Source organism: Chanodichthys erythropterus, chromosome 16, assembly GCF_024489055.1.
Source record: "Chanodichthys erythropterus isolate Z2021 chromosome 16, ASM2448905v1, whole genome shotgun sequence".
In the NCBI taxonomy this organism is placed as follows: domain Eukaryota; kingdom Metazoa; phylum Chordata; class Actinopteri; order Cypriniformes; family Xenocyprididae; genus Chanodichthys; species Chanodichthys erythropterus.
Genome location: NC_090236.1, coordinates 11,776,785 through 11,790,000, shown reverse-complemented (window position 1 = coordinate 11,790,000; position 13,216 = coordinate 11,776,785). Strand labels below are relative to the sequence as shown.

The 13,216-nt window shown below is 34.9% G+C and overlaps 2 protein-coding genes across 3 annotated transcripts in view; both read left to right on the top strand.

Moving 5' to 3' along the window:
• Positions 1-8,282, top strand: part of ndufv2 (NADH:ubiquinone oxidoreductase core subunit V2) — a 10,130-nt gene extending 1,848 nt beyond the window's left edge. The window contains exons 2-8 of the mRNA XM_067362719.1: positions 1-21; positions 1,591-1,653; positions 1,883-1,999; positions 3,368-3,536; positions 3,968-4,077; positions 6,243-6,319; positions 8,130-8,282. The exon at positions 1-21 is cut by the window's left edge and continues 42 nt beyond it. Coding sequence (XP_067218820.1) covers positions 1-21; positions 1,591-1,653; positions 1,883-1,999; positions 3,368-3,536; positions 3,968-4,077; positions 6,243-6,319; positions 8,130-8,223 — 651 coding nt within the window. The 3' untranslated portion in view covers positions 8,224-8,282. The remainder of the gene's footprint in view (positions 22-1,590; positions 1,654-1,882; positions 2,000-3,367; positions 3,537-3,967; positions 4,078-6,242; positions 6,320-8,129) is intronic.
• Positions 8,283-12,548: 4,266 nt separating this feature from the next.
• The window catches only part of ankrd12 (ankyrin repeat domain 12), a 58,619-nt gene continuing 57,951 nt past the window's right edge, over positions 12,549-13,216 (top strand). For both annotated transcript variants that reach the window (XM_067361972.1, XM_067361973.1), the window contains exon 1: positions 12,549-12,748. The gene's annotated coding sequence lies outside the window, so the exon portion shown is untranslated. The remainder of the gene's footprint in view (positions 12,749-13,216) is intronic.

Genomic DNA, 13,216 nt, shown 5'->3' with positions numbered 1-13,216 from the left:
GGAGGAGGAGGACTCTTTGTGGTGAGACTTTACTTTTGTTTTCTTTGTTGCAGTCTTTGTAATAATTTGCACATGATACACTTAGCCATTGTTTGTCAGTTTAAAAAAGTTACTCTTAGTGGACAAAAATGTCAGTATCAAAAACAAATTTGTCATAAAAATTTGAATCTTGGGAGCACAGACTTAAGATTAAGACACTTGGCAGATTATTGTTGAATTAAAAAACAGTTTAAAAAGTGAAAAACAAAATGTTACAGAGGTTTAAGTTCATGATTTGAACATAAATCTAAATAAATTGTTCCAAATTTGAGGTTGATGTCTCAAAAAATGATGGGCGCAGTACCAAATTTTCTCCATTAGAAGCCAGCAAAGCTCTGCTGGTTCACACAGTGGTTGGATTTGTATTTTTCTCTCTCAAATATTACACACACATACTCTTTTTAGTACACACATACAAACCACACTCTGACACCCATACAAACACAACCACACAATTATAGCTGCATAATTTATCCAATTGGCTCTACAGTATGCAGAAGCAGAAAATGTGAATATTTGCTTTATAGGTCGAACCTGAGAAAAAGACGCAATCTGGTGAAAATGTTAATTTTGAAGCCTTGCCAACAGAATGAAAGCCTATTAACAAAGACTATTTTATAGTTAAATGGCCCTGTGATTCAAAATTGCAGTTTTAATGGGTTTCAATGGGGACATTTTTGTCCTTGAGGTCCTGAGAGGAACTGTTTTTTTGTTACTAGTATTAAATATGTATGCATTTGGCATTAACATAGGCAAAATAATTAAAAATAAAAGATAAAAATGTTCTTAAGGACACACAAGGGTTAATATTCAGCAATAGTATCAATTTGACTGCACTGACACTTTTGGATGAGAACAAAACTAGAACTGGATAATGACACTATTGTTTTCTGTAGAGCTGCTTTATACTTTATAGCTAAATTGAGTTTGATTCATAATTGATGAATTTTGCAACATTGGCACTGTTAAAGAATTGAACTGAATCAACATTGACCTGACTTGAGCTTAACGACACTTGCCTTCTGTAGAGCTGCTTATAGCTTGTTAATTAAGCTTGTTTCATAATTTCCACTGTTATTGAACTAAACTGAATCAGCACTGATCTGACTTAAGCTGAATGACACTATTGTCTTTTATAGAGCTGTTTTGTAGTAGAACTGAGTATGCTTGGTAATGTAATGAACTTGGCAACAAAGTTATTGAACTGAATTGAATCACCATTGAACTAAATTGAGCTGAATAATGACAGTTATCATCTTAGAGCTTCTTTACAGCAGGAATTGTATTTGTTTCATAATTGAAGAATTTTTCAACATTCATGCCAAAGTTACTTTATTTTCTTGTTTATCACTGTAAAGCTGCTTTCAAACAATCTGTATCGTATAAAGCACTATATAAATAAACATGACTTGACATGAAAATTAATAATTTGTTTATTTTTATAGAACACACATGCACACTAAATCAGAAGAACATAACATTTTAGGGCTTATATTTTTGTAGCATCGTATTTGTTGTTGTTGAGGGTTTAATCTGTTTTCATTATTTCAGCACAGAGACACACCAGACAACAATCCAGAGACTCCATTTGAGTTCTCCCCAGAAAACCTGAAGGTGAGGGAACTCATTTGTGCTTTTGATCTCATAACCTGTGATCATATTTAATGCATCTTTTGTATTTTTTTAATGCATGTTTTGTTTAATGATTTTTTTTTTCCCCCTGTCAAAACTGCACATTTTACTCTTGTATTCCACAGCCAAGATCAAACATGTCTTGCTGTTGTCAGATATGTTGAATAAAGATTATAGCTGTATAGCTGTTGTTGTTTATGCTATGTGACAGAGAGTTGAGGCCATCATTAATAATTACCCAGAGGGACACAAGGCGGCTGCCACCATTCCTGTGCTGGATTTGGCTCAGAGGCAACACGGATGGCTTCCTATTTCAGCAATGAACAAGGTGACAGGCTAAGCTTTTTTGTTTAATAAATAATAAATGGTTCCCACAGTTACTAAATCCTGGAGATATCAGTCAATTTAAATTTGTTTAATAGTGAGTATACATTTTACGAGTTCTGAGTTAGAAATTGCTCTCGGAGTGCAGCCTCTGTTTTTATCCATTAATCATTCACAAATGACTGAAAAATCATTGACAAAGTCATGGAAATTCATTGGTCAAAAATTGTGTAACCCTGTTAATAATCATTTTAAAGGGGTTTTATTATGCTTTTTTACATCTTCAACTTCCTGTAGTGTGTAATGTTGCTTTTTGAGCATGAAAAAGCTGTGCAAAGTTACAAAGCACAAAGTCTCTCCAGCAGGAGTTATTCTCTAAATCAGGGTCACTGTTTCTGAACTCCCTGAACTGCCTGCAACAATGTCAAATATGTAAAAGATAATGTTTTTTTGAACATTCAAGCATGAAAACCTATTCTAGCAGAGCCCAAAAACAAAATTAAGAACTTGAATAAGGGCATAATAGGTGAGGTCCTTTTTAATTTTTTTTTCTTTTCATAAAGTATTTTTGTGACATTATTTTTGTATTGATATATGGCAAAAATATATAGTTCAACTGCATCTTATTTTGTGCACAAAAGTATATTTATTTAAATAACCCAGCCTTCTTGAAACATACACATTCATAATACATGTATTTTCATACTGTAAAATATAAAACCAGCTATAGATCATTAAGGAACATCATCCAAAATGTAAATTGTCTGTGGATATTTTCTGTCACAAAAGTATGTAATAGACCCTAATCGTTTATTCTCTACATTTTTATTTGAATAGAAGCCTCTACAAAATGTTTGCTAATCTTCCAGAGATTAAAAAAAACTGTAACACTTAAGTTAAAGCCTTAATATGTAATGCATTATAAAAGTATTTTTAATTATGCCTTTTAATGCACCTCATAATGCATTGATTGATCTCACGAATAATTGTAACAACAGTTATAATACATTAACTATTAATTAAACACACCTTTAGAAAGTAAAATGCATTAAAACACATGACAAACAACCAAATTCAGATGTAACCAGGAATCTGCAAATATTATAATGCATTTTAACTTTGGTTACAATTATTTATGAAAATATACAATGCATTATAACATATGTTATGAATACCTTTTATAATCCATTATACATAAAGGTTATCAAATACACAATATAAATATAATATAATAATATATATTTGAAAAAAAAAAAAAAAAAAAAAAAGCTCAGTGCTGATAGTCCTATTTTCTTGTATTAAAATATTGTGGTTTTCAAATTTTTGTCTTTCCCTAACCAGTGTCTGATGTGATTTTCAATTTGTCCTGCAGGTGGCAGAGATCCTGGGCATTGCTCCAATGAGGGTTTATGAAGTAGCAACTTTCTACACCATGTTTCTCCGTCAGCCAGTGGGAAAGTACCACATCCAGATCTGCACCACTACGCCCTGCATGCTCTGTGACTCGGACAGCATCCTGGAGGCCATCCAGAACAAACTGGGTGAGCAAGAACCGGGGCTCCACAGAGACGTCTCCACTCGCACGTCACCAGTAAACACACTCGCCACATAAACAAGCTAAAGCCATGCTGCTAAAAAAAAAGGCCTGAAATGTAATTACTTGAAAATCCTGTGATAATTCACTGAGGCTTTGCAATAATCTTTTTCTGGCAACATAATATTTTGAGTAGAAACTAAATCAGATGCTATTAAGATCGTTTGAAAGGCACTTAAAGGAATAGTTCATCTCAAAATGAATTTTGTGTCGTTATTTACTCACCCTCAAACAAAGTTTTTTAGGAAAGAAAATATTTTGTGTGTGTGTTTCATGGAAGAAAGAAAATCAGATGGGTTTAGAATGACATGAGGGTGAGTAAATAATAACTATTTTTGAACCCAAATATCCATAACTGAAAATGCTCTCTCCTGTCAGGTATCAAAGTTGGGGAGACCACAGCAGATAAATTATTCACGCTAACAGAAGTCGAATGTCTCGGAGCTTGTGTGAACGCACCAATGGTCCAAATCAATGATAACTATTATGTGAGTATGATTACAAACCTCATTTGTGAGTCTTGTTGTGTGCTGGTGAGAGGCTAGTTTTAATGTCACCTCTAGGGGAGGCAGTTTCTCTGTTAATGAAGTTTACATTTGTTCCTGTGGTGAGAGTAGCGTCTTAGGCCCTGTTTACACCTGGTATTAAGATCACAAGTAGAGGACGGAGACACATTCTCGTTTACACCTGGTGTTTTAATCCGTCTCTTTTGTCCAGACGGACCATAGATTTCTTCAAGGGGAGTGTCAATGGGCGGCTAAATCTATCTTTTCAGTTCTTTCAATCTAATGGATGAAATAAGCTCACACAATTTACAAATGAACGTTAAAGGAGATGGCGGAAAAACACACAGAGAGCATCAGTTTCATTTCTGCTTTGACAGCTGCAAGACCGGCTGAATGCGGTTTGTGCGTTAGTAATCAGGAATGGTGAGAGAACATTGTGCTAGGTACGTTTTTCATCTTTAAACCAACTTAGGTCTTCAGTCCACAAAGTTTAAATCCCGTCTGGGTAGTGCACTTCCCCTAATGTTTACGCATTAAAGGGTTAGTTCACCCGAAAATGAAATTTCTGTCATTAATTACTCACCCTCATGTCATTTCACACCCGTAAGACCTTCATTCATCTTTGGAACACAAATTAAGATATTTTTGATGAAATCTGAGGGTATCTGATCCACACATAGGCTGCAACATCATTGCACCTTTTGATGTCCAGAAAGGTAGTTAAACACATGGTAGAAATAGTCAAACAGTTGTGACTAGTGGCTCAACCTTAATGTTATGAAGCAACGTGAATACTTTTTGTGCGCAAAAACAAAACAAAAATAATGACTTTATTCAACAATTTGAACCATTGTCATACGTAGTGAACTCAGTGCAGGCTTCCTTGTTTACGTCCGAATGCTGGCTCATTATTGGCCGGATCCTGTGTCAGCATCACACGTATGGGTCGTGCTGCTCACGTGTTCAGCTTCGACCACACGAGCGTTTCTCTACGAAAGCAATCCGGTCAAATGAGTTTTCGACTACCTCTGGAAGTGGTCGAAAGCGGACAAGCTCAAAACCTTTTAGACCCTGTTTACACTTGTATTTAGCTTTGTCCTCTTGTGATCCAATCGACCGAAACATCCTAACACCAGGTGTAAACAGGGCCTTATTGATAGAGTATTAACAGTGGTAACTGTTGGGTAGCATGCAGGATGTGGTCACATTACACATGTTATATAAAGAATAGTTATTATCTTCTGATTGGCTGATAACCAGACAGTTTAGACGAATGCAGAAAACACAAACAAATGAACTTTGGATACTATAATTGTACTACTAATAATAATACTTATTATTATATTATACATTATCAGAAAATAATAGTAGTATTGATAGTGCATATTGTTTTTTTGTTGTTGTTGTTTATTGTAATTTATTATAATTGTCAAATTTGTGAAAAAAGAATGCAGGTTTACAACAAAATAACTAATTGTACAAATGGTAATACTAATAATTATTATTATAATACATAATTATGCATGTTTTTTTTTTGTACTGTTCTTTTTTACTTTGTCAAAACATTAAAAAAAGAAAACACTACGAGTCAATTTCTGGATTTAGAGGAAAGATTGACTACATGACCTCAAGCCTCATGTTCTGTTTAAATAGTTTAATTTGCCAATCAAATGTCAACCCGTATCGTGGTGAATATTACTCAGGGTTGTCTGAGTCTCAGTTTAAGCTTGTTTTGTTAAACGAGCCCTGAATGACCTGCCGGGGTAATGATGCAATCACAGTTAAATAAAAAGTCGTCAGCAAACATCTGTAGTGGCTGAATCTCACACAACCTGTCAAGAACATTTCTCAGTCATAATTCACAGGTAATTATGGTTTGTTAAAAGAAATTGAAGCCTATTTTTAGGAACAGTATAATTATTACATCTCAGTGGTTATAAAAACAGGCTTTATTTTCTTTATGCAAAGTATAATTTTATTGATATTGGTGGAAAGTGACTCTGACAGGTTTTCACTAAATCCACCCCTGAAGAGTTGACGCTCGAGCTTATTTATTTATCTCTTTGTCAAGGCCGTGATCAGAGATTAGGCTATAATGAATTAATTCTCCATTAATGGGTGTTTCCTGTCTTTGTTTTGGTCTGTAGGAGGATCTTAAACCATCAGACATGGAGCAGATCCTTGATGAGCTGAAGGCAGGGAGAGTTCCTCCTCCTGGGCCCAGGTACACACATCTGTCATCTTTCTAGAGCTGCACGATTAATCGTTAAAAAACTGCAATCTCAATTCAAACACCCATTCAAGCTTTTTTCTAACTGACAATGATTCGGCTCTATTAAACCTTTGATCACAGCGAACATTCAAATCTGCGTATGCACTGCTGATCCAGAGAGAGCAGCTGTCATGTATAGATATGAAAGTCTTTTCAAGCACACGGTATCTTTATTTCTGTTATAGTAATTCAAATGAAGTACTAGCATAAAAGTTTATAGATCTGATGTCTACAGTAGTGATCAAAATAGAGTAAATTACCTTTTGAAAGTAATTGGATTCTTCAAATGAAGGCCAATTACATTGTTACACCAGTAGGTGGTGACAAGTGACTGTTAAAAATGTATTTGTCATTGAATCATTCACTCAAGACATTCATTCAAAAAAGCTGATTCATCCAGAAATGAAACAAGTTCAATTCATTCAAACCGGTTTTCTTAAATATTAATTTTTTAAATAGACTGCAGCAATTAACATTTTTTCAGAATTTCTAGTAAATTACATGGTATTTTGTTGTCTATTCAGAATCGTGATCTGTATTTTAAACAAAAGAAAATCGTGACTCTCAATTTATCCAGAATCTGGAAACGGCTCTGCTTTTTTCTACTTTTAACATTACTTGATATATCGTGATAACAAATAATCAACATCACAGCGATTTTAAAGTTTTTATCTGGCCATTACATTTACTAACGTCTGTCTTTAGATTATTTCCTTGTATCACAAATATGAGTTTAATAGCACCATAGCATTTATCAGTGAACAATTTGATTTGTTGGTGTTTTCATGTATTAAAATGTTTTTTTAATATATTTAATATGTAATGAATGGCTGTTTATGATGTATGCATTTACATTCATCATAGTATTTCTTTAGAGGACAACAGAGTAGAAAACATGCCTTAACTATTTTACGCTAGATTACTTGCATTAAACATCTTGAATCTCATTTTTTATAATAGTTTCATAGCAAATAAAAAAAAATAAAAATTAAGCTATATACATGTCAAAAGTTTGGAATAATTAAGATTTTTTTAATGTTTTAGAAAAAAGTAACCAAGGCTGCATTTAATGGATTAAAAATATAAACCGTAATATTGTGAAATGTTATTACAATTTAAAATAACGGTTTCCTATTTGAATATACTTAAAAATGTAATGTATTCCTGTAATCAAAGCTGAATTTTCAGCATCATTACTCCAGTCTTCAGTGTCACATGATCTTTCAGAAATCATTCTTTCAAAAAAAAGTGAATTATTCCAAACTTCTCACTGTTAGTATATCAAACATCAAAAGGATAAAACATTACTTGGTAATGATGTGTGTCCTGTACAGTCAGACATCTTTAAAGACTTCTTATCTGTATAGAACAGCAGTGGGACATGTGAAAGCAGCTCACCTTATTTGTTTAAAGATTTAGATCTTTTACAGAAATTGGGCCAAGCCAGTTGATTTGATTATCTGGTTCAGAGTCGAGTATAGTTTGGTTGTGATGTCATGGGGGTGTTTGGGACTTTCACAGACACAAGCTTATTAAAAGGATTGACAGTCAGAAGAAGGGCCAGTTGCTAGTTATAAGGTTAACGGCGAGCTTAGCTTGCACAGTTCTCATAGATGCCCTTATTATTTATTTCACTTCCTAAGATAACATGGTTTAAAATGAGACCAATTAAATAAGGACATTATGTTATATGTGGTGGTTGGTGAATAAGTTTGCACGCTAAGAGTGCTTTAATTTATTTTAATGATCTCTCTTCCATCAGGGGTGGGCGTTTTTCATGTGAACCTGCTGGAGGTTTAACCTCCCTGACAGAACCTCCTCCTGGACCGGGCTTTGGTGTGAGACCTGACCTGTAACCGGACCTCCATGGTCTTGAGCCCTTGTAAACATCAGAGATGTTGTGTATGTAAATAAAATATTATCATTAATTATACTCAATAGACCAGTGTGGTTCTTTTAAAAGGATGAACAAACGAATGTTCGGACCTGTGAAAAGGTGTTGGAGCATTATAGGAGAATACAGAAGCATGCACATTAAAATATTTTCACATACAAACAAGTCCATGTTTACATGCACAGTATTTTCCAATTTATGTATTTACTTGGGTTGAACCTTTATTCCCGAATGCTCCACAGCTAAAGGGATGTTCCTGAACACACAATAATTAGCATATTCCAAACAAACAAAGATGTGCATGTTTACTGCAATTGCACCGAAAATACAGCCCAAAGTATACTTCACTTTTTACGCATACACGAGGGTCAGCGTACACCATAAAGTGCGCAAATTTTGTCATCAGTAGAGTACGCACACTGCCAGATTTTTGTAACCACATGTAGTTTTATGTGCAGATTGCACATGCGTATTTCACTTTTTTGCAGTAATTAGTTTATCCACAAGGTGCGTCGAATGCCTGTGTAAGCGTAACAGTCAAATGAAATATACTTTGCAAGGCCCAGCGTTTGACTGTGCGCATACACATAAATTTTTTTTTAAACAAAATGAAGTATACCCAGGGCTTACTGGAGATATTTTTGCCAGTTTTTATGCTGCATTTTTAATAATTATATACAGTAATTTCACCTCAAATCACACTTCATGTCAGTGACAGCAACACACAAACAATAGTAAACCACAAGCAGTGATACCATTACGATGCTTCCACCGATCTGTAATCATTTATTTTCAAAGTATTTTTCGTTCCATTAATATCTATAGTGTTGCTTGACCTTTTACAATGGCCGATATCATGCAGAATCAATAATTACTTTTGTTTTACATGGGTAGTAGATATGAATAAATATTCCATTACGTTACAATTTTCCCAAATAACTAAGGTGTGCAGATCATTAAGAATCCTCATAGACAGATTTCTTGGAACTGTAGCATTTATTTAATGGAGTTATGAAATATAAATCTAATTAAATAGGGATGCACCGATATTAAAATTGACCGATATGATAATTCTTTATATTTGAAGGCCGATAACAGATATATTGGGCGATAAATCTAAATCCAAATTTTTATATAATTTCGGAGAACCTGATTACAAAAACAAAAGTCTCACCAATTAAAAGCCATGTCCCATGACAACAATTATAATATTATGTAGCCTATATGACAGACTTGTGCAGCTGGTTGCACTTAACTGTATTTTCCTTCTTGAATTTCAAGAAATTCAAAACCATCATGGTGAACAGTGCACATCTTAAGTGTCTCAGCTGAAGGAAAAAATATATTATTTATCGGCTTTAATATATCAGCCAAATTTTCTTATTGGGCCGATAACGATAACATTAAAAATATATACATATATCGTCCTATACTGATATGGTGGCTAATATATCGTGCATCCGTATTAATTAATATTAATCTAAATAGGACCAATATTCTTGTGCATGTGCACATGGTCAGTGTGATGACCTCCATCCATAATATTCTTTAAAAAGACATAAAAGTAAGCACATAGATTTTGGTATTACTTTGGATTTATTTGATACAAACAATGCTTGGCAGAACCCATCCATAAAACATATCATCACTGACAGTAGCAGATATGTACAGTACAACATGTATAAACAACCCACATCAAACAAACAATGTGACCATACAATGGCATTGTGAAATATACCAGAGTACATGAATGCCATAGTCACGTACCACAGCACTTACAGTAGCTAGCTGAACGATATCCAGGTAGCAGTGTGTGTTTGAAATACTGATTATACAATGCAGTTTAATGATAATAAATAAGATGCACACACAATTGCTGTTATTTTACACTATTTTTTCTGTCATTTGGCCAATCAGGTACAGTTATTGTCCGTGCCAATAATAAATGGTAAAATATTAAAGGATTAGTTCACTTTCAAATTAAAATTTCCTGATCATTTACTCACCCCCATGTCATCCAAGATGTTTATGTCTTTCTTTCTTCAGTTGAAATGAAATTAAGGTTTTTGATGAAAACATTCCAGGAATTTTCTCCATATAGTGGACATATATGTCCACTGTCCTCCACAGGTCAAAGTTTGAACTAATTATTATATACTTGTACTAGCATATTGTATATGACAATTTAATTCAAACTTTGACCTGTGGAGGGCAGTAATACACTTAGCAGTGTCTACACTGCTGGAATACAAATAGAGAAGAAGAAGAAGAAAAGAGCTAGTTCAAGATGAGCATTTATGATTAAAACATAAACATATTTAATTTTTTTTTAGAAAATGAGCAATGGTTTCTCTAGATAAGACCCTTATTTCTTGCCTGGGATCGCATAGAACGCTTTGAAGCTGCAGTGAAACTGTAATTTTGACCTTCAATTGTTTGGGGTCCAGTGAAGTCCACTATAAGGAGAATAATCCTGGAATGTTTTCATCAAAAACCAATTTATTTTTGACTGAAGAAAGAAAGACATGAACATCTTGGATAACATGGGGGTGAGTAAATTATCAGGAAATTTTAATTTGAAAGTGAACTACTCCTTTAATGACTGCTTAGTAGGTCTATCACCATCAATGCTCCAAGTACGACCATAGTATTTTATTTTTACCTTTAACTAGGAAAGTCACTAGATTCCAGAAGACAATACTGCCAAAATGGAATATATAAAATATTACATTGTAAAGTAAATAAAAAAACAAAGAGTATAGGTTGATAAAAAAAACAAGTTAAGATGGTTTTAGCTGGTTGGTCTCCTAGTCTGATATAAAGATGTGGTCAAAACCAACCCTAAACCAGATATGACCAGGCTGGAAGACCAACCAACCAGCTCAGGCTGGTTTTAGCCTTTTTCCCCCTTTTTATCCAGCTGCTAACTTTTATGCTTATGCAATAGTACAAATGGTACTATCATAACACTTTATAGTCTTTGTTGTTAAGGTTCAAACTATAACCCAGTTCTTCACAAGTGTCATATATCAAGCACGCATATGTTTTCATGTTATGATCACTTCTTCAGACCACAAAATAGTGGCATTTCATGCAACCGCCTCTAGCTGGTTCTGTGCATGTGCGTGCACGCACGTGAGTGAGTGTGTGTGTGTGTGTGTGTAGCCAGCGCCCATCCCCCTAACACACACACACACACACACACACACACACACACACACACACAGACCAATGTTCTCCCTTGTGATTCGAGCTCGTTCTGCAACATAATACCAGCCCATCCCCTGCGCATGCGCGAACTCCCTTTTTCCTACATCATATAAATAACCAACTGCGCCACAACATTAATAACCCCGGAATGCGCGACAAACGGCGTTCTAAAACAGCGAAACTAGAACCAAACACATTCTATGCTCTCGAAATAACAGAATGAATGACGCCACAATGATTCGCGTTCGACAAATACCTTCTCCTCCTTCTCCTCGCGCCTCTCCGACATGAACGTTCCAGAACATTCGCGATCGCTCGCTGCTGCAGCGTCGGACGGAAAGGGTGACGTCACAGTGCGCAGCGTCAGCCCCTCCCCCCCCAAATCCCAAAGAAGGAAAAAATAATAATATAACGTTAAACCCTCATATAAAAACACATTGAGATACACAGAGAGTGCATGTATTTCACTTATAAAAAAAAAAAAAAATGTTCAAAGAGTGGAGCTATTTTTTTATTTTAAAAACGTATGAACACAAAACAATTTAACATAATCCAAACGATAAAACCATAATAAAAGAATATATGAAATAACGCACAAAAAGTTAATAAATTAGATTAAATAAAAACAATTATTTTATTACAGACACAAAACAATCTAACATAATCTAAACCATAAAATAAAAGAATATAGGAAATAAGTCGATAAACAAATGAATTTGATTAAATTGAAACACCACTGGACATATTCTTTGCCACAATTTCTCTATATATTTGTCTAAACTGATATAATTTTGTTACGCATCGTATATTGCAGAGATAATGAGGAAATAAAATAACTAATTATATATTAAAATATATAAAATCAAAATAACATAAAATTATTTCAGCCAAATTATATTTAATTAAATAAAAAAGATACATAAGAAATAATTAATGAATTGAATAATAATAAAATAAACAAACAAAACATTAATAGAACAGCAAAAATATCAGTGTAGCAGCAGAGAGTACGAGCACGCGCAAAACGTTTTTGAGCGCCTCGGATCACGTGGCCCCTCGTCAGCCAATGAGCTCCTGTGCTTTACGTGTTTTTTCGCTGGGGCTTTTCTTAGAGACGGACTGACGGCGATGTTTTCAAAAGCAGCACTGAGAGACGTCACACAGCCGTAGGGTTAATGTTCAGTTTTTACCCTCCGACACACTCATTTCTTTTCCTTAAAATCGTCGTGATTCCGTATCCTGCTCGTAGGTGAATGACGAAGAGGAAGCCAAAGACGGTAAGCAGAAAGTTTCGGTTGTTTTATTGTCGCGGGTTCCGACTGTAGAAGGAGGAAAACGCAGTTAGTTTTGCTATGGGGAGCTTAACCAACCAGCCTGAGTGGCTAGAACAACAATAACGAGGTGTATGTAGGATTATTTGCTGAGTATTATGTGCAGGTTTGTGTTCAGGAGCGTTGCTAGCGTGTCGCGCGTGCGTCAGTGACAGGCGCGTGCGGGTGTGAAGAGCTGGAGGGGCCCGCATGTCTCATAAACCCACTGCGGGCTCATTGTCTGTGCGTGAGAGGGGTGGCGCAGACCGCAACGTGATACTGTATGCTGTAGTTTTCATAATAAACCAATTAAAGTGGGATCTTGGTGTCAGAGAGTCAGCCAGAACGCATTGCACTTATTGTAATTTGCATAACCCATTTTTTTTTCGTTATAAATGACTGGAGCATGTATGACACAAATGCATGGAATGTATG